The sequence below is a fragment of the Silurus meridionalis genome, chromosome 3 (assembly GCF_014805685.1).
Source record: "Silurus meridionalis isolate SWU-2019-XX chromosome 3, ASM1480568v1, whole genome shotgun sequence".
Taxonomy (NCBI): Eukaryota; Metazoa; Chordata; class Actinopteri; order Siluriformes; family Siluridae; genus Silurus; species Silurus meridionalis.
The window spans coordinates 30440441-30467049 of NC_060886.1; the positions used below are offsets into that span (position 1 = coordinate 30440441).

The 26609-nt window shown below is 41.0% G+C and overlaps 2 protein-coding genes across 6 annotated transcripts in view; both read left to right on the forward strand.

Annotated features, from left to right (window-relative positions):
- The window catches only part of zeb2a (zinc finger E-box binding homeobox 2a), a 45939-nt gene extending 39278 nt beyond the window's left edge, over window positions 1-6661 (forward strand). The window contains exons 8-10 of one of the 2 annotated variants that reach the window (XM_046842993.1): window positions 92-2052; window positions 2302-2482; window positions 4431-6661. In XM_046842993.1, the coding sequence (XP_046698949.1) occupies window positions 92-2052; window positions 2302-2482; window positions 4431-5026 (2738 nt within the window). In that variant the 3' untranslated portion in view covers window positions 5027-6661. The remainder of the gene's footprint in view (window positions 1-91; window positions 2053-2301; window positions 2483-4430) is intronic. The other variant, XM_046843000.1, reaches the window with a different exon arrangement.
- Window positions 6662-8010: 1349 nt separating this feature from the next.
- Window positions 8011-26609, forward strand: part of gtdc1 (glycosyltransferase-like domain containing 1) — a 36399-nt gene continuing 17800 nt past the window's right edge. For 2 of the 4 annotated variants that reach the window (XM_046845881.1, XM_046845883.1), the window contains exons 1-4: window positions 8011-8099; window positions 16615-16824; window positions 23133-23300; window positions 23852-24025. In XM_046845881.1, the coding sequence (XP_046701837.1) occupies window positions 8035-8099; window positions 16615-16824; window positions 23133-23300; window positions 23852-24025 (617 nt within the window). In that variant the 5' untranslated portion in view covers window positions 8011-8034. Of the gene's footprint in view, window positions 8100-8161; window positions 8455-16614; window positions 16825-23132; window positions 23301-23851; window positions 24026-26609 lie in introns of those variants that run through there. The other 2 variants (XM_046845882.1, XM_046845885.1) reach the window with 2 other exon arrangements.

A 26609-nucleotide genomic window follows, 5' to 3' on the forward strand; every position in this document is an offset into this window, starting at 1 on the left:
TACCAGATCTACGTTACACTTTACTTATGTTAGATTTGCACTTGTTTGGGTCAGAGTTTGATCTAATTATTTCATATGTTTTTCTACGTAGGTGAGAAGCCATACGAATGCTCTAACTGTAAGCGCTTTTCCCACTCCGGCTCTTACAGTTCACACATTAGTAGCAAGAAGTGCATTGGCCTCATCTCTATAAATGGACGGGTACGACATGGGGTTGGCACCAAGTCTGGCTCATCCCCAAACTCTGCCGCTTCATCGCCAGGCAGCCCTGCCTTGGCTCAGCTAAGGAGCAAACTGGAAAACAGCAGGTGCTCTGGTCTCCAGGACCCATTAGCCCACCCTGATATAAAGGCTGAGCCCATGGACTTCAATGAATGCCGTCTTATGATGGCTTCACCACATGAATTCGGAGGACCTGCGGCTTTTCTTAATGGTACTGGCCGTGGGGGGAGCCCCCTAGGGATACACAATTCGTCACAGAACCCCTTGCAGCACTTGGCTATGAGACTGGATTCACATGCATTAGGCTACACAGGCTTGACCAATAACCTAACTAAGGTTCAGCGGGTCCTCCAGATTGTCGACAACACTGTGTGCCGGCAGAAGTTGGACAGCAACACTGAGGAGACCTCCAAGTTGCGGGCTTACATGAAGGATGTGGGCTCCCAGATGGAAGAGCACAAGTTGGCGCTGGCAGCCCAGGCTGGATTTCATGCAGCTGGACACAACAGTCCTAGCAAGAGCATTTTTGACTACACGTTGGAGAAGGTCAACGAGGCCAAAACTTCCCTGCAGAGTCTAACCGAAGATGCAGAGAAAAGAGCGCTTGACATTAAGAAAGAGAGGCCAAGTCATATAATTGGTGGCATTTCAGATGAGAAGGCCCAGGATAGGGACAGCCAGTATACATCTTTCTCCTGCCAATACTGCAAGGAGTCATTTAATGGCCCCATTCCATTGCACCAGCACGAGCGCTACCTTTGCAAGATGAACGAAGAGATAAAAGCAGTCTTGAAACCTAATGAAAGTTTACCTGTCAGCCGCAGAGGCGTGTCCAGCATAGAGCAACAGGGCGTTACAGTGTCCTCTTCTATGCCAGACAGAAATACAACTAGCCCAATTAATCCTTTTAAAGATCACTTGTCGGTATTGAAAGCTTACTTTGCCATGAATACAGAGCCCAGTTCAGAAGAACTGAGAAAAATCTCCATTGCAGTTGGTCTTCCCCAGGAGTTTGTCAAGGAATCGTTTATTCAATGGAAAGCTCAATCTCTCCACAGTTTGTCCAGAAAAAGGTCTCCACCTCCCGAATGGGGCAGTGGGGAAAGCAACCATGTCTTGGCTAGAGAATCAGCACTTGCAAGATCGCCTGCTTCTATTGGCCATTATAGTGACTCAACAGCAGAACTCCAAGGTACTACCAATGGTGAAACTGGGCCCCGGCTATCAAAACACCACCAGCTATCAAGCATAAAACATGAAAAACAAGTTGACTCAGTGGACCACATGAGAGGTGAGACCCCATCACCCCTGAATCTTTCTTCAACATCTTCAAAACACTCTTATAGCAGCTCCTACACCCCTACAAGTCTCACCTCTGAGGATACCCATGGCGAACCTCTAGACCTGTCATTGCCAAAACATCTGTCCAAATCTGACAAGAAGCCAAAGCCAAATGGTTTCAACATGCATAGTGAGGTTGCTGTGCGAGAACAAGGAACAGAACCTCTGGACTTGGCTCACATCAAGAAGGAGTTCAACGGCTCAAACAGCGTCGGCAACGAAAATCAACTTGACAAAAGTTCAAGCCCAATCTTTGGCATCAACCCCTTCAGCGGAGCTCCGATTTATACGCCTCTACCACCACATGGTGCATTCCCTCCATCTACGTTCATGTCCCCAGCACAGGCCAGCATCCCAGGACTAAGGCCTTACCCAGGGCTTGATCCTATGGGCTTCCTTCCACACATGGCTTACACTTATGCGGCAGGAGCAGCCACCTTTGTTGAGATGCAGCAGCGACGGAAATACCAGCGGAAACCAGGCTTCCAGGTAAATTAGACTTCGGGAGAATATTGCTGTAAGTTAGGGGTTAATTAAATGCACAGACTCTAGAAGAAATAATTCTACCTTTTAACCTTTTTCTGCTGCTAATCTGTTGGTCAAACATCACCTCCCTGAAGCATTTCAGGTTAACTGAAAAGCCTATGAGGTGCTTTCTTGGCGGTCTTACCCAGCTTCAAGAGATCAGCTCTTTCTAGACCTGGGCTCAAACGAGATTTGTCTTTGTCTTTGTTTCAGGGGGAGCTGTTGGACAGCACAGGGGACTATTTGTCAGGGCTGGAGGACCTGACAGACAGTGAGTTGCTGCTTGCCCGGAAGAAGATTAAGAAGACCGAAAGTGGTATGTACGCGTGTGACTTGTGCGACAAAACATTCCAGAAGACCAGTTCCCTCCTAAGACACAAATATGAGCACACAGGTATATCACATTTAGACAATTCTTTTTTTTAACCCTCACCCCCAGTTATCTCTTTTCGTTTTTTTAATTCCCCCCTCTTTTCTTACGTCATTTACCCTCTTTTGTACCCCCATTTGATCTTGTTTTCTGTTTGTTTATTTGTCCATTTAAAACCATGACCACCAATAAAATGTCTGATTCCTTTTTGACAGGCTTTTAGTAGATCAGATATTTAAAGCTTGATTTGCACTTTAGTGTAGGGGCAACTGCATGTTCTGTGGTTCAGGGGCAGACGTTCTAGGAATGTCGTTCGCTTTCATATCACCTTGAACACAAAATATTAATCAATGTTCGAAATGGATGCCTGTCGAGAACAGAGTTGTTGAACCAAGCTAGCGTTTCACGGTAAGCCAGGTGCATACAAGTGTTGTGTGGCATTTTGATGCCACGGCGTAACCTCTCCTCCTGGGGGACTCCTCTCTTTCACAGGCTTGCATCATATCTCATTCGCATTCCTCCCCAGGAATGCAGGGCGGGGAATCTGCTCTCTCGTTTATTTTTGAACTTGATGAGGGAAGGTGGGTGTGGGATGTGTGTGTGTGTGTGTGTGTGTGTGTGTGTGTGTGTGTGTGTTGGGGGTCATCTCAAGCATGGCAGCTATGGAAGGTGCTGCAGGCATTCCAGTGCTCATCGTGGCCAAGAATACGCTACATGTTCAAAGATGATAGCGAATGTGTGCGTGGGATGTGTATGCGTAAGTAAAAACGGGGTTACAGCTGAAAAAGCCAAATGCTTTGCCATTGATTAGATTTACTGTATTTCCATGGGCTCAAGAGTCAAAGCAACTCCTGCCAAAGGTCTTAGTGAATGAATACAGTGAAGGGGAAGTTTCTACCTTCCTCGCCCCCACCATTACAGTATCACGAGGGAGCTGTCTGACCTAAGCATTTATAATCTGGAGACATGATGTCATAAAAAGCATGCTCCATCAAGGATGCTGACTGCCTCGATTTCACCTTGTGCGGTATGCTGTGATAATCACCTGATCTCCTTGGCTGCATTCAGCGAGGTCACGTACAACCTCAGAATAGCTTGTCAGGGTCATGGCTTCCCTCTTGACTCCTTATCCTGTTTATGGCATAAAATCAAAAATAAACCCTGTTGTGTATTCACCACAAAATCAGTTATTTTTCCACGCTCATACCAGAGAAGCTCATAAAGGAGGGATTGATAATAATAATAATAATAATAATAATAATAATAATAATAATAATAATAATAATAATAATAATAATAATAATAATAATAATAATAATAATCAGTCATTTACAACACACAATATGGACAAAAGTTTGCAGACACCTAAACAAAAGTTTGGTATGTGCTTTATGATCACCCTATTCCACATTTAGTCTTATAATAACCTCCACTCTTACTGGGAAGATGTTCCACTAGATTTTGGAGTGTGCTTGTGAAGATTTGTGCTCATTCATCCATAAAGTCAGGGACTGATGTAAGTGAAGTCAGGTGCCCTGGGGTGCCGGTCCAATTCATTCCGAAGGTGTTCAAAAGGGCTTGGAGCTCTATAGCACGAGATCTTCCACCCCAAGCCATGAAAAGCATATCTCCATGAAGCTGGGTTTGTGCACAGAGAAATTTGTCATGCTGGAACAGGTTGTGGTCTCCTAGTTCAAGTCAAGGGGGAAGTTATTAATAATTGTCTCCCCAACTTTGTGGGAACATTTTGGGCGAGAACCACCGCAATACTTTTGTCCATTAAAGCTTGTGTGTTCAAAAGTTCTTCATTTGGATGATTTCATGCTGGTTGTTGTATTCAATTTATTCTTTTGTATTTAAGTGTAGCACACTGACACAGGTTTTATTCTCACCCACAAAACAATAGTGCTGTAGTTTTGCTGTAATGACAACACTAACCTGTTGGCTTTTTTCTTTCCTTGTGTGTCTGTAGGAAAGCGGCCTCACCAGTGCCAGATCTGCAAGAAGGCCTTCAAGCACAAGCACCATCTAATCGAACACTCGCGCCTGCACTCGGGCGAGAAGCCCTATCAGTGCGACAAGTGCGGCAAGCGCTTCTCGCACTCGGGCTCGTACTCGCAGCACATGAACCATCGCTACTCCTACTGCAAGAGGGAGGCGGAGGAACGTGAGGCCGCCAAGCAGGAGAGCCATGAGAACGGTGGCCTCCTAGAGCCCACGGAGCTGCTGATGCACCACGCTTACCTAAAGGGACTTGCACCACTGAGATTTTCTGATCCCGAAGAGCAGGGCGAGGACATGATGCGAGGAAGCGCCATCTTGAGAGACGGCAAAGAGGACGGGTCTAGGGATGCGGAGAAGGTCTACCCGGAAGTGACGGACAGACGAGAGGCAATGTTCAGGGAGGAGGAGGAGGAAATGGAGGAGGATAGGTTGGAGAGCCGAAGCCTGGACGGTATAGCAAAAGATGAGAAAGCGAACGATGTATCAGGAGGAACGGAAGACGAGAGCTCGGAGGAGAGGAAGGCGGAGAGCAAGACAGATGGTGAGAACGAGGATGCCGATTAACTACTGCGATTTGGATTAAGCTTCCAGTGTTGTTTTTGTTTGTTTTATTTTCCTTTTGCTTGTATTGTTTGCTCCTTTTCCCTCGCATTGAGGGACATTGAGCCAGATTCACTTTCGTGACCACACTGCCATGTCTTGGTTATTCGGTATTGTATTCTGAGACATAAAGAGTGGAACTCAGGCTGGCATTGTCCATGGTCCAAACGAAACAAACATACGAACGAACAAAAAATAATAATAAAACAAGCATCAAACCGGGTGAAATTTCGAGAGTTTCCATTATGCAAAAGTGATAATGATCTACAGTACATTATAATAAATGAACCGATGGAAAGGTTTCACAAGTGTACAGAGTGAAACGTGAAGGCTGTGTGGTGCTTATTTCCATAACCGCCCTGTGTTTTTATTGTGATCACAGCACAAGCCTCGAATTGCACTCTGATGAATTACTACATGGAATAATAATTGTAAAAAAAAAAAAATTGTAGAAAAGAGTAAGCATTTGCGTATATGTACAGTACATACACTGCGCTTGAAGCCGCAGTAAGCGTGTCAGTGTTAATTTTTTTTGTTGTTGTTTTTTTTTATCACTTACTGTGATATCCTTGTTTTTACCTTTTCTTTACCTGATCTGCCACATGTTTATTTTGGAATCACATTACGGCTTTTTTATGAAGCGTCTTTATCTAAATAATGCCTGTATGGTTCAAAATGAAGGAAAAGTCTTAAAAGAAATTAACAGCGGTTACGACGAAGTTTCTGTTGCGCGAGACTTTGTCGGGGAAGCCCTGTGTTTCGTTTTTTTCGTTCGAGAAAAAAAAAAGCCTTATATGCAAACCCTTTCACCTGTGTTTTTTTTGCAAGTGCCATCCACCCTTGTAAAAGTGTAGAACGTGGAGTCACCGCGTGTCCTCTCCACGAACACCTGCTACTTAAGTATTACGTGGAAAAAAATAAACATTTTCAACATTCACCTTCATATTTTGAATTACCTTCATCAGTATTAGTATAGCTAAACTTCCTAGTTTACATATTGTTTGTGCAATTTTCTGTATTTTTTTTTTTTCCATGACCATCTGTCAGTATTACCATGGTATGTTTTGTTCAATACAAAAAAAAAAAAAAAATCCAATTATTTTTATTTTAAACTACCATTTTATTTATGTGACTCATTTTATATTTCCTAATTATATTTATTTCATACTGTAGTGTACAGTATTATAGTTCCTCGTTATAGATATATTTTAGTAAAAATGGATCCTGACAAGTGAATATCGGAGCAAATTTTACATTGAGAGCATTTATTGTATCTGGAACAGTTACTCTTAATTGTTCTACTTACTTAATGTACCTAATGAAAGGAGATTCTACAATTTGGGAACTTTTGATACGATATTGTGAAAACACTGTATTTTTGACTGAGAAGAAGGAGGAGGAGGAGGAGGAGGAGGAAGAAAAAGAAAATTCCACTTTATTCGTCTGTTTTTCTTTTTAGCTGAAGAGATGAAGGTTTTCTGTGGTCAATGGGATTCTTGAAATGTCTGTTGAATTATAATTTAATTTTTTTTTTTTTAATTTGTATTTTCTCTTGGAAATGAAATTGCTCGAATAAACGTAGCCCATTTTAATTTTCAACACCTGTGTCATGCTTCACTGAGGATCAAATTTCCTTGTTGTGTTTTTGCAGTGTGCGAATGTAGAATTTTCAGTTGTGTGTGTGTGTGTGTGTGTGTGTGTGTGTGTGTGTGTATGTGTGTGTATGTATATATAAAATTTTGTATATATAAAATTTGTAATATTTTTTAAAAACTTTATATTAATTTAAAATTTAAGATCAATTTTACATTTAAGATAATTTTTTTTTATAGTCTAGAAAATCTGAAATATAATATTGGTTTATATATATATATATATATATATATATATATATATATATATATATATATATATATTATAATTATATTAATAAAATATTAATTATTAGTTTTAGATTCAGTCTTGACAATTCCTCTTCTTATTATGATAAAATATATATAAATATATTTTTGATAGGTCTAAATAATTTGAGTTGTTGATAAATTTTACATTCATGTACTTACAATTTTGTCATGTTTAAAAAGGACAAAACCCATATATAAATTAAAATTTGATATATTTTAGAGTTGTTAATATGCATAAATAAAATAATATGCTGCCATTCATTGATGTACTGTGGCATTCTGAAGCAGAACATGAGCCCTCCCTTCAGAAACTGGGCCGAACAGGAGTTTTCCAACATAATAACGACCCCAAATACACCCTGAAGATGACAACTGCCTTACTGAAGGTAAAGGTGATGGAGTGGCCAAGTACGTCTCCAGACCTGAACCCTATTGAACACCTCTGAGTAACCTCAGGCAGAAGGTGGTGTCTAACATCTAGCAGCTCCGTGATGTCATTATGGAGGAGTGGAAGAGGATCCCTGCAACAACCTGTGCAGCTCTGGTGAAGTTCATACTCAGGAGGATTAAAACAGTGCTGGATAACGATGGTGCTCACACACAATAATCACACTTTGGACACAGTTTGGACATGTTTACTGAGGGTGTACTTACTTTTGGTGGCAGTTATTTAGACATTAATGGCTGTACTGTAATCTGTACTGATATACAAGATGCACATTGGATATAGTATTGTCCCTTGAGAAGATATGTGAGTACACCTTTTTTCACTAACTTTTGTTTTTTTATATATAAATATATAAATTATATATATTTTTTATATAAATATATATAATACAAAATAAACACATTCTTAAGGAGAATAAATAAATGTTTTTCCCTCAAGAATGTGACTTCATATTCTAAAAATTATAAGAAAATAAAAATAAAAAAATAAATAATAATAATAATAATAATAATAATAATAATAATAATAAGATCCTGTTATACAGCTGAGCAGGAAAATGGCCACGTGATTAACACCTCCCCCCCCCCCCTCCGACGGCGAGTGACGTCAACGCGCACGCCATGCGTGAGCACGCTCAAGCACGCGCGCGCGCACGCCAGAGGACGACGGGACTTGTGGAGAGGAGGTAAATACAAACGCAGAGCGGTGTGTAGCTAGCGCGCGACATTTATTCATTTATTTACCGCTTTATTTAGATATTTAGATATTTCTTTCGGTCCGCGCAGATACTAGACATCTTTAATACCTGAATTGTCTCGTGTTTGTGAACATTAGTGTAGTGTAGTGAAGAGTCCTAGCATTGAAGATTAGCCAATTCCGTGAGTAACGTCAACGTGTGGCTGTGTTCCAAATCCATGTGCACTATAAAGAAGTGCACATATAGTGACTTCAGGACAGCCCATACAGTACCTTTTTATAAATAAGCACCAGTAGGACAATAATGTTATGTTGAAGCCTACACCTTGACTTTACCTGTGCAGGTAAATGTCATTTTCTCTTTCCCATACCTGTTCCAGCTGTTTGTGCACATATCCAGCTTCATAAAGATATACTTTCCATGGGTTGGAGTGAAAGATCTCCTGTGATAGAGCTCTTAACCCTTCTGAGATGATTTGGAGCTCTGACTGCACCCCAGGCCTCCTCACCTGACCTCCATCAGAACGCTTATGTATCTGAGTGAGAATAAATCTCCAAAAATCTGGTGGAACATCTTCCCAGAAGAGTGGCGTTTATTTTAAGTAAAAGAGGAATGCGATGCACATCTTCAGCCATATTGAGATGAATGGAAATGCAGACCCCAGGTTTTCTCACCTCACCTTTTCAGTACCTGGCTTTACTAACACCCTCCAAAATCTGGTGGAACATCTTCCCATAAGAGAGGAGCTATAACGGTACATTAGGAAATGATTGTGCGTATGGTTTGTGTTTGCGGAAGACGTCTTATACAATTGTATACGTTGAAATTGAAGTTACGAGAAACCCTCGGTGCTCAGTCAGAAAACACCTGAAACGTCTGACGAGTCTTCAGACTGTAAGCTTCAAGAACCCAGAGCTTCAACACCTGATTTGAAAGCAATCTTTGGATGTTATCGTGTTGTATACTTTATGGAAATGAGCACGGTGTTTTGCATTATGCAAATTGAAAGTGGGCACGAACGTGTACGTGTTTCTCGTTATGACTCATAAAGTGATCGTTGATGTCACTTTTGAATTTCCTGAAGTTGGAAGGAAAAAAAAAAAAAAGAATTGAACAGTTATAGACTTGGCACGCTCCGGAAATTCAGTGTTGAATCCAGGCGTGAAAATGAAATGTAATAACCTCAGGATTAGAGACGGAGGACAGAACAATGTGTTTACCATTTCTCTGAAAGTTCGATACAATTATTTTGTTGTAATCTGTTATAAATTTGCAATATTACAGATTATGGTCTTAGATTATGGAAGATGTTCCTCTGGATTTTTGTGGAGATTCATTCATCCACGAGGGTGTCAATAAAGTCTGGTGAGGTGCAGTCAGCCTTCACATTACATCCCAGTAGGGTCAAGATCTGAGCTCTAGAGCAGGAGATGTTCCACGCCACAACCCATAAAAAGCATATCCGGAGCTGGAGCAGGGTCGGGTCTCCTGAGAACAGTTCATGCCGCATTATACAGTTGTGTGCCTTCAACTTTGTTGCAACAGTCTAAAGAAGAACCACATACGGCTGGAAAACAGTGTCCCAATACTTTTGGCAAAAAGTTAGTCTTTCCACAAAACATGGAAACGGTTGAGAACGTCTTCACGCCGCTTAGCGCTACAGTTCTCCCTTTCCTGAAAATGAGAAGTTCAGGTTTCTGTGAATTCCACCTGACATTTGTGTCTCTAACAGAAGAACTTGTGTGAGATGGAGAACAGGAGAGAAGGTGTAATCAGACTCCCTCACCCTCCACAATCACACATGGAGGTAGAAGTTTAATGGTTTGGGGTTGTTTTTGGAGCAGGGAAGGTTCCGGAAAATGAGAGGAATCCTGAACCAACGTGGATCCCATTCCACACTTTGGATGGGATGAGACGATTTCTAGAGCAAACAGACGTCTGGAGTGATCTCCATCATGGAACGACCTGCCCAGTCACCACACCTGAATCCTGCTGCACTGCTCTGGGATGGACAGAGTGTGTGTAAAGCTTTATAAATTTATTCCATGTAAATCTTTACTCCGTTACATCGCCAAGTTTGTCGCGTAGAAACTCTCACATGTCTCTCAAAACCCCATAAATAAACAGGGGTTTAATTAATTTAAACCCTCAGAAACATGTACTTTATATCACCGCTTTTGTTTATAGAGAGAAAAAAAGGGCGTTCGGCATGTCTCTGGTTTTCTGAAGCGTCGCCGTTAGTCTTCACTTGCTATTAATAGCTCGCTGACGGGGGATCGTGTAAGATATTCGACATGTTTATAGACGAGCAGGTTTAATTTTGGTGGATTGCCGCCTCTGCTGTGGCGATGTGACGTGTCATATTTTCAGCAGGCTGTTGTGAAGGTCACAGACGAGCTCACTCTGTTTCCTGTGACATTTACACTAAACAGCAAATGAACAAAGCCTGACAACAAAAGCTGCAGTGCAGACGCTTGATGGCCTGATGCACGTCCGCTAATCGAGGCGTTCGAGGCGAGCGGACGCTCCAGTCAGCGTTAATGCCGGTTTGAGTGAATTCGGTTTGATAACACGTGCCGGGATGGATTATCACGCTCCTTTTAAAATACACACTTTAAAGACAAAAGTATTCAGACACCAGACTTTTCCAGCCACATGTGCATTAAACTATGTGACCCAAACCCTTTCCAGCATGACAATACCCCTGTGCACAAAGCCAGAAGATATGAGTTTGGAATGGGAGGCCTGTTATTGGTGGAATATTCCACGCCCTCAAATTTCCATTTTCCCACAAGAGTGCAGGTTATTATAAGAGCGAACGAGGACTCCGAATGGAACCTGGATGTTCAAAAGCACATCTTAAGCTCAGGTGTCCACAAACTTTTGCTCATAAAATCCAAATCGGATAACCTTTGCGAGCGTGTTGATTAACGTTGTACATGTCGGCACGTAATTACAGCCTGACTCGTCTTCATCCCCACAGCTCCGTTTGGAGCGCTTAATCCACTGAAAGGATGAGCTTCTCTGTGCTTTTTATAACGCGAGATCAAGCGTTTTTGAAAATCGCCCTCGGTTTGCGTGTTGAACTCTAAAATGTCAACGTCGCTCTGAATGAGAGGGTTTCAGGAACAAACGGAACACTTTTTTTTCTCTGTAACAAACGAGGCTTACGGCACTGTTCTAGCTGATTGAGATGTCACTCATCATGGCTTGCGGTTGAAGACGCGACGTCTTAGCGGCATTCAATAAAGCCACGCAACATTACGTCACCGCAGCAAAGTTTTTCTTGACCTATTTTTATCCTGCTTACACCAAAGTCTGGTATTGAGCACGAGAGTGTATAGAAACACCAGTTTTTGGTGAAACTAGACCGGGGAGCAAAGATCCACAAAGTCACCCCTTGCAAATTCTCTGCTACAGTTCTGAGTAAATGCGCGAACCTGTGTTTTCCCCGTGCAGGCTTTTTTTTTCTTCAGGGTCAAAAGTGTGTGAGTACCGGGTTTCACTTGTACAGGCGAAGTAATAGCTGAAATTTCTGACGTCACGAGGTCTCGGTTTTACATCATGATGCAAAGGTCACTCAAAACACGACTCTGAATTTCATAAAGCAGCGCTTTTCATTTGACACACTGATGTTCTTCAGGTCCTTTTTGCCAAAACTTACATTTTATAAGTATTTATATATAAGACTTTATTATTATTATTATTATTATTATTACAGTCTTTTTTTTTCTCTCAGGTTTAAAAATAATCTGACGCTTGATTTAAGCAGTTGGCCTGGTGTGACCTGTTTCCTCCTGACAGATTGAGGAGGTCTGGTGATGATTGTAGGTTGGGTTGCCTTGTTGCATGAAATCCCTTCAAGTCTAGAACCCTCTGTTAATTTTAGGTGTCAAAGTCTAGGATTAGACTCCTAACTTGAAGTCCTCCCAGTTTTGGAACAATATTTATTGATGAAACTAAGATCTATTTGTACTAGAATTATTGCAATAGAAGAGTGTGGAGAAGAAAAGCAAGGGTTCATGATCCAGAACATTTTAGTGTGTTTACCCGACCCGATGTGCTGCCATTGTAACCAACCTAATGTTGATTATTTTATTGATTTTTAGATCCACATCAGCATTTATACTTCAATAACTTTATAACTCAAATTTCTTTTTTTATACCCCTGGTAAGTTTAATAATAATAAAAAATGCACTCGGAGCCTTTCACCGAAATTTTTTGTTAAACCCCTAATATATATAATATATACAGGTAGTATACAGAAGGTGGAGCTGGAGGTAGCAGAGCTAAAGACGTTGAGATGTTCATTGGGAGTGATTAGAAATGAGTTTATTAGAGGGACAGCACATGTAGGACGTTGTGGAGACAAGGTGAGGGAGGTGAGATTGAGATGGTTTGGACATGTGCAGAGGAGGGCCATGGGGTATATCAGTAGAAGAATGCTGAGGATGGAGACACCAGGAAGGAGAAAAAGAGGAAGACCAAGGAGGAGGTTTATGGATGTGGTGAGGGAAGACATGCAGGTAGTTGGTGTGAAGGAGGCAGATGGAGAGGACAGAGGGGTTTGGGGACGGTTGATCCGCTGTGGTGCCCCCTAATGGGAGAAGCTGAAAGAAAATGATACAGGTATATATAATATATACAGGTAGTCCCCTGACATGGGATATTTTCAAGTTACGATGGGGTCATCAGAACAGATCTCCATCATAAGTAGAGTCATGGCCTAAAAATGTCAGACCATCGTAACTCGGTGACTACGTGTTTATATAATCAAGTCAAATTTGTTTTTTTGAAATTTTCACTGGAGCGATTTCACTAATGTAAAATTCATCACTATGTGACCAATCGGAATCGAGAATACAACACAATTTCTTTTTGTGTTGCTGTTTGTATTATTAGTGTTTAGTATTTTGCTGGAAAACACATTATTCAGCACACACGGTGCTGTAGGCCCGTGTGTGTGTGTGTGTGTGTGTGTGTGTGTGTGTGTGTGTGTGTTCCTTCTTTCTCTTCAAGTGTAATTTTGCGTTATGAGCCTCAGCTCCACTCGACGGCGGGGGTGTGTTTAATCAGATCTATCGTTCAAGCTGGATTACTCCTCCGGAAAGACCATATCATTTTAGGCCTCCTCCTTATCACACTCCATTGTGATGATGAGACACACACACACACACACACACACACACACACACACAGGCTTCTACGGATGGCTGGAGGCTGTTAAAATGAGGTGTCGAGTGCTAGCTGGCATGCTCCATTGCATCTTTTTTTTTATTCTGAAATGCTTGTCGCTGGGCAGTGCCTCGCTCGCCGTACCGCTTATAGAGCACCGACACACTCGATCCTGCTTTAAGGTTTAATCAGGGGCGATCAGTGCAGATCACGTGATGTTCCACTGTTCCCTTTTTTCCCCCCTGTGCCAGACGTGTTTTGGAGTTTTTCCCAACGTTAAGGCTGCAACTGTCCAAATCGTATCTTGGTGATATAAAAACGTTTGGAGACTCGCTCTGTTTGCAAGGAAGTACTTCATTTATCAATGTTCCTGCACGATCACCTTCAAAATAGTCCCCTTGCACAGCAATACGTGCACAGCGTGTCAAACACCTGTGCTGGATTTCTTTTAAACCGGCAAGCTTTGAGCTGCATCCTCACCCTCGGGAAGAGGGCGGAGTCCGCACATCTGGCGAGCAGGGTGGGTGCAAAATTAGACTTGTGGATCGATGATCATCATGCACAGGTCTTCCTGCTCTCTCATTGTCTTCCAGTGATGTTCTTCTGCTCTTAAAGCATGTCTGCAGTATTTCAAACGCTCTGTGGCAGATTCGTCCCGTTCCACGCAGAATTTCACGTTTGCTGTTTGTTTTAACTTTCTCTCCGTGATGAAATCGCAGACGTGGGAACACACGTGGACAGAACAGCACCAGATACACCATTATTCTTAAACGTAATTCTTTCTTGTTTTCAGAACGAGATAAAGTCTCATCTTAGATTAGAGAGTATCTTTAATGCACACGAATTTTGAGACATAAAGGAGGGCAGCAGGTTTGAGGACACCTCAGCATTCCACATTGAGACTCTTGGGAAGATATTCTACTAGATATTGAGATCATACAATTTAATTTCAACAAATAGGCTGAACCTAGGTCACGTTATACCGTATGGCAAAAGTATTCGGACACCTGACTGTTCCAACTCTATGTGCTTGTTCGCCAGTTAGCACAAAGTTAGAGGCACACGACTGTGTAAGACGACTTCTGGTGTAGGAGAATGAAATTTCTTTCCTTCACTTGAGCTCCGAGACCCAAACCTGTTCTAGCTCCATGAAGATATGCTCCACATGGGTTGGAGTGGAAACGCTTCTTCAATTGAGCTCAATTCTTTTAGACGAATTTCTCTGCACAAATCTGCACACTCCAAGATCTAAACTTCCCAGAAGAGTGGAGGCTGTTATTATAACAGCACATTTGGACTAAATGGATGGGATGTTCTAAAAGCTCATATGCTCAGTGCTCAGGTGTGTACAGTTTATTCATGATGTTCTGGAGCACTGAATGAAATGGAGATTGAGTGGACTGCTTCTGAGGCCTTTATTTTTGCAATGAAAATCGCAAAATGACAAGTTTCCATGTGACACTCTAAAATACAGTACCATATTCAATATACACATACAGTAGCTGATGTATAGTGAACATGTAAAATCTATAGCGGTGACTGTTTGTATATCAGTGCCATCTAAACTCTCAGGTTTTCATCTCTCTCACTCCCTCAAACTTTTTGAGTCTTTTTTTTTTCAAGCGGTTGTGCTGAGGCATTCGTTACAGAGAAGTTCAGAAATGATTCAGCACCCACGGTGAGATGATGCTGCTGCTTCAGATCGCTTGAGATCTGGTGCCGCGGGGTTTCCCTCTCGCATCAGCGCGTGTGGGTACGATCTCTGACGTTAACTCCTCACTTTCCTCTCTCCATTTTGAGGTCTAAATGTTCACTCGGTCCTACCTGTGTAAGATGGAGGGCTCGAGAGAGAGAGAGAGAAAGGTAAGTACAGTGGTGTAAGTGGGGGGGGGAAAGCCCACTCTCAGCGAATATGGAAAACCCCCATTTAAAAACAATATATATTTTTTTCCACTTTTTCCCCCTTTATCTTTTCAGCCATCTTTTTTTTTTTATGGTGTTGCTGTAGCAGTCCAATCAGTGTAAGTGTTTTGTGAACGGCTTTTTATAGTTTTCGGTGTTTTTTTTTCTTTTTTGTATATCGCGATCGTTTTTTTTCTCCACGGCCCGAAACAAGACAAACAAATAAACAACAAAAAAAATGAAACCAAAAAATATTTGACTTCAGAGAGTTTTATAAGACTGAAACAAGCAAAGTGGAATTAAATTTAAATGTTTTTAAAATTTAAATAATTAAAATTAGAAATTATTTAAGCAAAATTGAATCATAGTTTATTTATATATATATATATATATATGAATGTATATAATATAATAATGTGATCATTGAGTTCATACAGATGAATCTCGAGCCACTTATATATACACATTATATATTTAAATTTATACATGCACGAAGGTTTATATATATATATATATATATATATATATATATATATATATATATATATATATATATATATATATATATAATATACATTTTATTGCGTTTACACAAACAAATCCCGAAAAGCTTTTCCCATAATACCATCGAGTGACTGCATAATCGACATCTAACCACTTAGAAATGTGTCTTTTCCATGATGCAGAGTCTACAGGCCTGTTTGTCTGATAAATATCACCAAGTCAGCATTTCATTTCCAGCTGTTGATATGTTTTTACTGTACACCTCATTCTGCTTTCCACTTATGACTTAACCCTTCATTTCACACACAGCAACTGTGAGCTTCTCCATCGCCGGGAAAGTCCTGCACGTAGGCGAATTATTTTTCTTTTTCTTCTCTATTCGATATATATACAGCCTTTAATGACATCCCACTTATTATTCCCTCGTCTCGTCTCGTCTCGTCACTTCACCTTATTCGTCACGTCTCATTACTCATCGTGGTATTTCCATTAATATCAAATAATAAAAATTATTCGCTAGGGTTTCAATAGCCCCCTTCTTTTCAGGTATATCTGCTGTATTGATGCTGCATATTTCAATATGGACAGGTTTTTGTACATCTGAGCTTTTTTCTTGTTCATCCCATTCCAAATTGAGGATATTGGTGCTCAAGAGCCTTATTAAAGTCAGGTACTAATGTAGGTGAGGAGGCCTGGGGCGCCTTTAAGTTTCATCCCAAAGGTGTTCAATAGGGTTGGAGCTCTACAGCAGTCCACTCCTTCCCATGGAAAGCATGGAGCTGGTTGTGTGCACATGGGCATCGTCATGCTGGAACAGGTTAAGCTTTCTAGCTCAATTTAAGTTTGTGGGAAGGAGCCACAGAAGTTGGGTGTCCTACATATAAAAGTGTTTTAAGGTTGACGTATTATTGGTCGTTCCAGGTCGAATTCCATCGTGCTGTTGGCTTCATCCATGAGTGTGCTGCTGGTCGAGGCGTTCTATGGCGGCTCTCACAAGCAGCTGATGGACCTTCTTGTTGAGGCCGTAGATGACTGTGTGCTGTACACGCTTCCTGCGAAGAAATGGCACTGGAGGGCCAGAACAGCTGCTCTGCATTTCATGCAGGCGATCCAGAGCAGCCAGGCATACAGGTGTGTGTGTGTGTGTGTGTGTGTGTGTGTGTGTGTGTGTCATCCAAACAGGGCATACAGGACACAATCACACAATTATCATACTAACAACACGGTTATACCATGTTCAAATTATTTACAAGAATAAATATTATTATTTAAAAAAAATGTGCATTTAACATTATTAAAATAACAAACTATAAAAAATATTTGTATACACTTCTAATAGTATTAATTTAATTGAATTTTTTTAAATAAAACAATATTTATAAATGTAGATAAAAATATATATACTTGTAAAATAAATTAAAAGAATGAATTATGTAAAAATACAATATTAATACAAGAGAATTTTTTTTTTTATAGTAATTTCAAACAAAAGAGTGGAATTTATTTTGTGTACAAAATCTTGTAAAACAAACCCAAAACATTATCAATAGCGAACAAAATAAAAAAATTTTAAACATAGGCACAATGTTCATTTTTGTTCCTGTCTGGAACAATGTTTTTCTATTTTCTTTAATTAATTAATTACTTAAAGGGGGTCTTAAAGTCATAATCTCAACGAATCCGGGGTCCGTTTACATCCTCGAACCAGCCTTTGAACCGTTGACCCCTCACTGTGGACATGACTGTGGCTGATCACTGCCACTCAGACCAGTAGCAGATTAGCTGAGGTGCAGGGAAACGTTTCTCAGGACTTGCTGCATGTGCGTGGGCGTGTGCTCTCCACCTGCAGCATCAGGGTCATGTTCTCAGTATTGGTCATATTTCTGGTAGTTATTTCGTGTTGCTGCTGTGATTCACACCCTGTCATTCGAGAAGCCGGTGGAAACGTGTCCGGAAACGAGCATGATTAAAAAAGCTTATAATGGAAAGCTCTCTTTCTACCTGAGCGAGATTTTAGATCAGAATCATCTCAGCAGAACGCCTGAATGTCTCCGACTACCTGGTGGATTGTAATAGCGTAATGAGGCTCGTTTTAGATAAAAACCAGGCGTGAGTGTGTGACACACGACTTCCACCTCATGGTGGTTAAGTAGAGATTCCTGAACCTGAATAGGGACAACGCAGCGATCAGTTCACGTGAAGTCAAGAACTTGAAATGATTAATTTAAACATTAGTGTTATTTAAATTATTATTCATTATTTACAGAATTACATTTGCATAAATAATTTACATAAAATCATTAGTTCATATTTGTTAGACCCCATTTGGAGTGTGTGTGTGTGTTTTACATTTAATATTTATATAAAATAATAATTAATATTGATCATAAACAAATGTCTTCATTCCTTCTATCATTCATTCAATTCCTCTTTCAGTATACAGGATTGTGAGGATTTTCTTATTTTAAGAGAAATTCTTAAAGCCGAAACACACACACTCCATAGCGTTGTCGACGGCAGAATCATATTTCCACCCATTCGACTGAACGAAACGATCAGAACCAGGTTTTCCCATGAACCGTATTTAGGAGCTCGTTTTAAAAACAGCCCAAAATTCCTTACGTGAACGCCATGTTGGATCCATTCCGGAGTTTTGAATCATGCTAAAGAATTTCAGGAACGACTCAGAGGATCATGTTGTGTCAAGGGGGAAATCCGCTGTCTATTTTGGTTTAAGTCAAATAAGAAGCACCACCACATGACCCGCAGTCGTTTCAGAGCGTCGTCCCGGGTCTCCAAAACGTGCATTTAACTCTTTGGGTAATTGTGAAGTTGAACAAACGAGTTATTGACGATGTTTTCCAGGGCGGAGTGTCTGCATTGTTCACAGTACCACACAAACACACACAGACTATAAATGTGTGTCTGATCTGTATGGCTAACCGAAAGCACTTTACCACGATTCGACATTTGATTTTGCTCAAACATCTGGATGATTTAAAAGGATCAATGCCTTCGGGGCAGTTGCAATGGCTGATCACGAGCGGGTCCTCGGTTATCACGTTATCCACCGAACAGTTCACGATAAAGATGAACCTTTTTCCGAGCCGTGATCTTCCTGAAAAGCTGTGGTAGTAGACGGCGTGGAAAAACGAGACAACGGCTTAGACAAGCGAGTTTCCAAGAACTGAATCTGATTCAGCTTTTGGAGATTCTCATCTGTTGCAGAGACACTAAAAGGTTGTGGAGGCATTTTCAGGAGCTATAATCTGAACATTGGCGAGACCTTTTCCTCCTTCTCTGAAAAAACCCCAGAACATTGTGTCAATTTGTCTAATACTGGAGAAGGGAAAAGGATCATTACTGTCGAGAGACTCGACATTGCGAGTGTGTTCGAGGAAATATTGGCGGTGTAACGATTCACAAAGAACCTGGTTTAAAGCAGGGCTGCTGCTATCGATTCTTTTAGTAATCGGTACTTTTTCTTTATTAAAGAACAACAATAAGAAAAACGAGAGAGAAAATGAGACGGGGTTTTTTAAAGTGAACAAGAAATGTGTTTCCTTTTTAGAAAAAAATTACTTTTATTGCTGAAATTTTATTTGAGAATATCTGTAAAAACCGTAGCCATTTAGTGCATTTAACAGCCATATTACATCAATAAATACAAATACAGTAAATACAAATAGTGCATTTAAAAAGTATCTAAAAAAACAATATTGTTACTTTAAAAACAGTAACCGCACTGTACAGGGTTTTCTTCATTTTTCAGTTTGAAATGATCCCAAACTTTTCTTGGGTCTGAATCTTCTCCTCGTCCATTCGTCCATTTTTTATTGTGCAACGTCGTCTGTGTTACCGGTCCAGAGCGATCCAGAGTTTAGCAGGTGGTGCATCAGTAATAATGGTCCGTGGGAAACACGATGCTCCTTAAACAAAGGTGTGTTTTTTTTCAGATTGTGCCTTTACGCACGTAATAGGGTTTGGGGTCCTGTACCAAACTGAAATCCTATACCGAAAAGATTCGGTACGGATACGTGTACCGTTCCACCCCCTAGACATTACGTCTCGTATCAATATTCTGGTTGTGTAAAGCGCACGGCCGAGCGACATGCCAAAGTGAATAAATCGCGAGATGACTGTTGGCTCCCGTGTTAAACATAGTAGGAGAAATTTCTGCAGCCAGGAGCAAAGGAGGTCTCTTTATTTATTTATTTATTTTTTTCCCCTCTTGAAACAGCACTTTTTCACTTGAACTACTCTTATGCAATTAGGAGTATGACTAAGCAAACACTCTACCAGAGCCACCCACCATGTCTGCTGTCCTACAGGTCCCTTTTGGATCTAAAACATCTGCCTCGGTTTCAGTCAGCAGCTCGGAAACAAATGGTGGGCGACGGTTTATGGGCTTGTGACGAGAGAGAACATCCAATAGCAGATCATCTCGTGAGGTTTGTCGCTGCCGAATGTCGCGTCAGTGAATTGTGTACCGAGAAACCAAACTTGAGTACTTTATAAAAGATCGTGTTTTGAGTGGGAGTGAAAGGAAACACGCGCCGGTGTCAAGAAGCACACCGGAACGTCCCGGAAAGTGTTTTTCCGCTAATCCTTACCGAGAAGTTTACCAATGCAGGCTGTTAGTGAGCAGCGACTGCAGGGGAGCACCGTGACCCCTCCACACCCCCCACACTCACAGATCATGTGTGTATGGAATGGATTGTAATCGTGTTAATGATGTACAGTAAACGCCCTAAAGATCTGGCATGACCCGATCGAGCGTGTCCCGACACGGCTATGGACGCAGGCGTACGGTCATCGGACCGGAGGCCTGGGATTCCAGGGAGTTGAGTCGCCGGCGGAATTCGAGGGAGGGAAAGCATGTTCGCGTTTCTCTCGCTCTCTCATGGGATTTAGTTTTTGTCTCGAGTCAGAATTTCTTTCGGAGCGGTCCACACTCACGGGTGGAGCGGTGTGAAACGTTTGCGGAATGTTAAACGCCCAGCCTAATTTTGGTTTCGTCACAGTGTCCGCTTACAATAACCTTTTTTTTTTTTTTCCGATTCAAGGAGCAAGTGCAATTCCCATGATGATTTAATTACGGAAAATTGAGCGAATTCCATTAGAATATTCGGCCATTCTTGTCTGTTGGATTGGATGGAGATGGATTTTGTGCCTCTTGACGCTAACTTGAGATGCTTACGGTCTCTTTACAGGTGAACCTCTGCGGCTTTCTGGTTTCTTTTTATTTACGAGGATAAAAACGTATGGGTCGAGCGCGTGGTCTGATCGACGCTCGGTGCATCTACTGATCACCAACATACAGTTCAGCATCAGTTCAGGATCAAGCAGAACATATAGAGAGGAATAAATGATGAAGATACTCCGGACTCGAACTCACCACAACACACGTGACCTTCGTTTACACGATTATTTTTAAGTAGTTGAAAAGAAATAGAATATAATAGAAATCAGTGTTTGAGTCATTAATATCATTCTATTACTAGATCAGTGTGCTGAGTCACATTCGAGTCTTTCCCCTAAACTGAGTTGATTAAGTAAAGAGTGATAAAAATGATAACAGGAACATTATAGTTATAATAAATCAGTACTTTGGATACTTAAGTACATTTGAAGGCAAAAACATTTGTTCTTTTACTCACTTGGACGTTTTTTAACTGGAGTCGTATTTGACTTTATTTTGTACTATTTTACTTGGTACTATTTGGGTGCAAAAAACTCTCATATGATATGAAACTAATTGCATCAACGATGCATCAAATTTCACTGAAGTTTCAAGTTCAAAGTCAGCAAGAGCATTTCCCTGTTTTTATTAGTACCACAGTCGAATGTGTGTCCTGGACCTTTTCCAGCAGGAATACGAACCGAAAACGCCGCTCCGTCTTCGCCTCGTATTTTATTCTGGAGTGCAGAAAGACGTGCGTTGGGCTGCAGGAAAGCGTTTGAGAGCGGCCTCGCGGTATAACGATCGAGGGTTAGGATTTGCGCGAGAGAAAGCGTTTGTAGATCAGCGTAAGGACGAGTTAAACCCAGAGCGCGTCGTGGTCTCGAGGCCACAGGCTCGCCACATCAAAGAAGCCGAGCTTGGAGCACAGCGACTAGGGGGTTGGGTTCATTTAGGGAGATGAATGACGCAGCTTCAAAGCTCGCTCTCTTTCTTTCTTTCCTTTTTTCTCTCTCATCACACTTTTCCCTCTTTCTAGCTATCCCAAAGCTCTTAATGCAGACAGGGACACAGTCTCGGGTAGCACCCTTCACTTCTCTTCATTTTGTCTTTACTTCTCTCCACTTCTCTTCACTTCTCTTTACCTTTCTCCACTTCTCTCCATTTCTCTTCACCTTTCTTCACTGCTCTTCTCTTCTTCTTCTCTTCTTCTTCTCTTCTTCTCTTCTCTCCACTTCTCTTCACCTTTCATCACTTCTCTCCACTTCTCTCCACTTCTCTCCACTTCTCTTCTCTTCTCTTCTCTTCTCCCAAAACACTGATTGGCACCAATTAATCCAATGTACCGAACAGCACTTTGAGACGAGTGCTTTCTTTAATGACTTTATGCTCTCACACGTGACTATTAGAGCGGTTTATATTCTAATCAAGGATGAAATTGAGTACATTTTGATATTAACAGCATATTTCATATATATATATATATATATATATATATATATATATATATATATATATATATATATATATATATATATAATTTGTAATACTTTCTAGGGTTTTTACGCATTTTGGAAAAGTATGAAAAAGTCTGGAATTTGATGAATGATTTCCAGGTCAGGATTAGCACAGAGGGGAAAAAGGAACCTTAATATTGACACATTTTAGTTTTTTAATATCATTGTCCTATTCAGTTTTCTAAACGTAAAAGATATTGATTCAAAAAACGAATACAATTGGAAAAATGCTCTGAGGCCATTTTTCAATCGTTTCCCAAATATTGGTCGTCCACATTGAAACGTCTGAAAACGCTCACGTCCGTGTGCTCACGTTCGCTCACGTTCGTAAGAGCTTTAACCGCCGCCATTTCCGTTAAGGTACTTTTCCCGCCTCTTTGAAACGCCGTGGCAACGACTAAAGCCGTGTTTAACGCTAATACGTTTTTTTTGTTTGTCCACGCCGAGCCGCGGCTTTTCAGTCAACGGAAACGTAGCATTTTCAAAACACGTTTCCAAAGCGGATAAATTTGTGGACGTTGTTTTCGCGCCGCAGTGTGGAAAACGATGATGCGTTTTTAAGTCACGTGACTTTGCTTTTCCTCAACATTGTCAGAAAGTGAAAAAGAGCCGGGGAGCAAATGAACGTCAGGCGGAAATGACACGTGTCGAATACAGGGACGTGAGCGCATTTAGAATTTAGAACAATTTATTCTATCCATGTGCAACCCTGACTTTCTAATACGTTCCCCTTTTTCCAGGATTTTATTAACGAGCTCGGTGCTCAACCTCGCCGAACTGGTGGCCCTGAGGCCGGACTTGGGCTCTCTGAAGAAGATCCTGTACTTTCACGAGAACCAGTTGATTTACCCCGTCCGCAAAAACCAAGAGAGAGACTTCCAGTACGGATATAACCAGATCCTTTCATGGTAATTCATCTAGAGAGAAATGTGCTTCAGCGGAATTTAGCTTCATTGTTCTTGTATAGATTTTTCTTTCTTTTTTATTTTGAAGTGCTGCATTTCCTGTAAACCGCAACCTCAGATGTGTGTGTGTGTGTGTGTGTGTGTGTGTGTGTGTGAGTGAAGTGGAGCTTCCAGTGAAAAATCTAACAGTCAGATGGACTCGATTCTACAGGACGTGTATGTTGCTAAAAGCATTCGCTGCCTTGAGACTTGTTTTTAATCTCAAATATAATCACGAGTCAGCAAGAAGAAAAATAGGAAAAACATTTTCGAGAAATTTCCAGAACATTTTCATGAGAACTTCATCTGGGGAATTTAGGAAATTTTCCAAGATGGAAATTTAGAAATTTATAGGAATTGATGAGAATTTCTGGGAATTCATTAGAAATTTTGTGAAGATTGTATCATACTGTAATGTATCATCGTGTTGATTTTATTCCGTCCGATTAGACCAAAAACCGAGTGCATTTACAGTCCATGCCTTCTCAGACGACTCTTTCCTCCTCAACCTCCAGCCTGGTGGCGGACCTGGTCCTGTTCAACTCGGCGTTCAACATGGAATCGTTCCTGTCCTCCATCTCCAGCTTCATGAAAACGATGCCTGATCACCGACCCAAAGGCCTGGAGCAGCTCATCCGGCCCAAATGCAGGGTCCTTTACTTTCCCATCCGCTTCCCTGACGTCACAAGGTTTGTTCTTTCATCCCTGTCTATCCTTTCTTCCTCTTTCTCTCCATCTTTCTAGGGATCACTGCTGCACTGATTAAAAACGATCCCCTTTTTTCTCATCAGCATCTGCTGATGTTGTGGTTAATAGCAAGTGGACAAGGTTGTATAAGAAGGTGATTAGACTGCTTTAATATCATGTGCTTCACACACACACACACACACACACACACACACACACACACACACACACACACACACACACACTGCCGTGGCTCACATCCTCTTTCGTGTTCTATGTGAATTTCACCAGTTCATTAATAAATATATACAGTGTTTTTTAGCATCCTGACAAGCAGCAGGATTTTCTCGGATGACAAATCACTCGTTCTTCCAGCCTCCAGTGTGGAATGTTCGCTCTGCCCTACATTATATAGTCCCCACTCTTCTAGAAAGATCTTCCAGTGGACACTAGATTTGATAGAGATTTGATATATAGACATTTCATGCGGCCACAATAGTGTTTAAGTTAACATAAGAACAGCTTTGGGTCTCGCAGTTCAAGTGAAGAGAGAATTACATCAATATCATTAAACGCTATTAAACAGTAAAGAGAAAAAAGGAAAAAAAATGTGATAATGAGGCATAAAGTTACAATTATTTGTGTGTGCAGGAGTGTATGCGTATATATTAAATGAATCTTTTGAATATTTACCTTTAATATGAATATTGCATGAGGTATTTTAATTTTTTTTATAAAGATATGGAAGACAGAGGTGTGCAAGTAGAACGTATGTCTTACAGGTGTAGGTGTGCAAAAATACGCAAGGATACGCAAGTAAGATGCGATAGTACTGAGTGCCATGGTATTAAGAGTTCTGAGAATAAGAATCGTGCAAAAACCAGATACTAGGCTGAACCATCGAAGTGTGTCAGGTGTCCCAATACTTTTGGAGATTTTTGATTTTTTTTTAAATAGAGATACAGGATGCATGTGCACATTTATTGCACATTTATTGAGGCTGTAATACCTTTTTTAGGTGTCAATTATCAGTTCACATCACAATTATGTCCAATAAATGTGTCTTTCTTATCAGCATCCATGTTAAGTTTGGACCCGATTCTCGCACGAAATCTCTTACGAAATCCGCGAGGTTCGTTTATAAAGTGTGTACGCTCAAGCCCAAACTTTTCCAGTGAAGCTCTAGCTGAGTGTGTGTGTGTGTGTGTGTGTGTGTGTGTGTGTCACAGCTACGAGGCACTGTAAGTGAACTGACAGCGATGACGCAAGGATCTCGCCTACAGTGTTTCTCAGCTCATTTTCAGATGCTAATTTGCCCCATCCACAGGAAAATCACAGAGTGTAAGGAAGTGATTATACGCGTGACCGGTCATCCGTCAACATTCCCTCGAGGATTCCCGACCAACGCGGTTTAAGGATTTTCCGAAAAGCGTATATATAAATAAAAATACGCCAACGGACAAAAGGACAAACACGCCTTGAATTGAAATGCGTCTTTTGTTCGCAGGTGCTTTTGTTTAAGATTCGATTTGAAGTGTTTTTTTTTTTTAAATCATCGATAAACAATCGTCTGAAGTACAAAAGTCTATTGGGATTTTTGCAGGCACACAATTATATACGTCTTTGGATACATTAGCAATACATTATCCAGGAACCATGAGATCCAAACCTGTTCCATCATGATGATCAATAGGTAGGAAAAGGTGCCTGTGGATGTATTAGAATTAAATTTTCCACCCAAACCTGTTCCTGCATTTTTTTTTTGTGCACAAAACACCAGCTCTGTGAAGATCTGCATGACATGGGGTTGGAGTGGAAGATCTGCTACAGAGCTCTGAACTCCAACCCATTGAACAGCTTTAGGATGAACGCTGACTGCACCCCAGGCCTACTTATCCTACATCAATATCTGACTTTGTGTCTGAATGAGCACAAATATCCATAAAATCTAGAGGAGCATCTTGCCAGAAGAATGGAGGTCATTTTAACAGCATAATCCAAATGTGGATGTTCGAAAAGCACACATTGTTCAGGGGTCTACAAACTCAATAGTGAGGAGTGGAGAAGCTTGATAGATGTTTCTAATCAGAATAGAGGGATTCTGAATATTCATTAGAAAGCATATGAGCTTGTATTTCAGTCATTTCAGTCCAGTGGTCGTTTTTCTTCTAAATCGCAAGAAATCCAGGATTCTGTGATAGAATACGAGTGGTCTAATCGATCCCACTGGACATTGTTACTATTCCATTTCCGAGTGTTTCTTCGGAAAATATTCCCCATTATATTTGCTCCTTCAAATGCCGTTTCCACTCAAGCGGCATTAAATGTTTCCTGGAATGACCGTCCCATTTGTCTTTTGAGGAATAATACCGCCATCGTACCGCCATGGATCCTGAAGACCACGATTTAACGGCGACACCATTTCCCATGCGGCTGAAACCCCACCGCAAATTAGGGCTCATCAGGAGGAAACAGTATCTTGATGATCTCTTAGCAGGATTCCATTGTCTGCAAGGAAAGGTTTTCATTATCCCATTTAACTCGATGCAGATAACTGAAGCTACTATAAAAAAAAAAAGTCATAAA